This window comes from Polistes canadensis, unplaced genomic scaffold (genome assembly GCF_001313835.1).
Source record: "Polistes canadensis isolate GaletaPanama2010 unplaced genomic scaffold, ASM131383v1 scaffold_420, whole genome shotgun sequence".
In the NCBI taxonomy this organism is placed as follows: Eukaryota; Metazoa; Arthropoda; class Insecta; order Hymenoptera; family Vespidae; genus Polistes; species Polistes canadensis.
The window spans coordinates 73,480-74,523 of record NW_014569967.1 but is presented as its reverse complement, the minus strand read 5'-3'; the positions used below and the strand labels follow the sequence as shown (position 1 = coordinate 74,523).

Genomic DNA, 1,044 nt, shown 5'->3' with positions numbered 1-1,044 from the left:
GAATTCATTTACATACTGCGACATAGTTTGATCAGTGCCTTTTTTCATTCTGTATAATTGTTTATACAAAGCAGCTCTTCGCACGGGACCTCTGGATTCATGAACTTTCTTTAAATTTTCCAATGCCTCATTAGATGTCGCAGCTTTCTTTATATGATTAAGTTGGGTTTCTTCAACACTTAGTAATATTACGGCTAGCGCTTTTTCATCCTTTTTTGTCTATTCAGTTGCATTCTCCCTGGTTTTCGGTTCATTTTCACTCACGTAATGCCATAGTTCATTATATAATAATAAGCTTTTCAATTGAATTATCCAGGATTCGTAATTTTTCTCACCAATCTTTTGTACTTGATTAAGATTTAATGTTGCCATTTTCACTTTTCTCGGCACTCGTCTTTCCACGCACTTATTTTTACTTTTTACTTGTTATTTCTACTGCACGTGGTAAGCTAACCTCAAATTTWATTTTAGCCGCGTTATGCTAATCAAATTCTTTTTCCTTTACCAAAATGATACTGGGCCCATAACCTGTCGGGTTATTTAATTAAACTGAAATACGCAGTATCGTTGAAAAAGGTATTTATTTATTATAACTGAGAAATTACTTAATATTGCAACTCAACACGTAGCTACCTTCTGTACCGCGCCGCGCTAACTCCTGCTTGTTTCACATCAGCCAACTTACTAAAAGACAAGTGGTTTCGTACCACTGTATCGGAGACGCCTGAGATACCAAGATAGGCAACTTCCTTTATTTTTCCAACAATTGTTATATATTTTGTTGTTCTTTTTTATGGGGAATAAATTTTAACAGTTATTGTTAATTAATGTAACAAATAGTTAATAACAATTATATGAAGTAATAATGTTAGCTGGAACATAGAATTCCCACAGTCGTAATAGGGCGCACGTGCAGTTCCGGGAATTTCTGCCTAATAGTAACCTGATACTTTAGTCGCTTCCGGGAATTAGCGCTTGATAGTAAATGATATTTTTTCGAGGCAAATTCCATTCCCAGCTGACGACAGCAGTTTGGAGCTTGAT

At 35.4% G+C, this 1,044-nt stretch overlaps 1 protein-coding gene across 1 annotated transcript in view; it reads right to left on the bottom strand.

The window, feature by feature from the left end:
• Positions 1-643, bottom strand: part of LOC106792397 — a gene marked incomplete in the record, with an annotated part of 1,701 nt that extends 1,058 nt beyond the window's left edge. The window contains 1 exon segment of the mRNA XM_014758804.1: positions 1-643. Coding sequence (XP_014614290.1) covers positions 1-48 — 48 coding nt within the window.
• Positions 644-1,044: the final 401 nt, after the last annotated feature.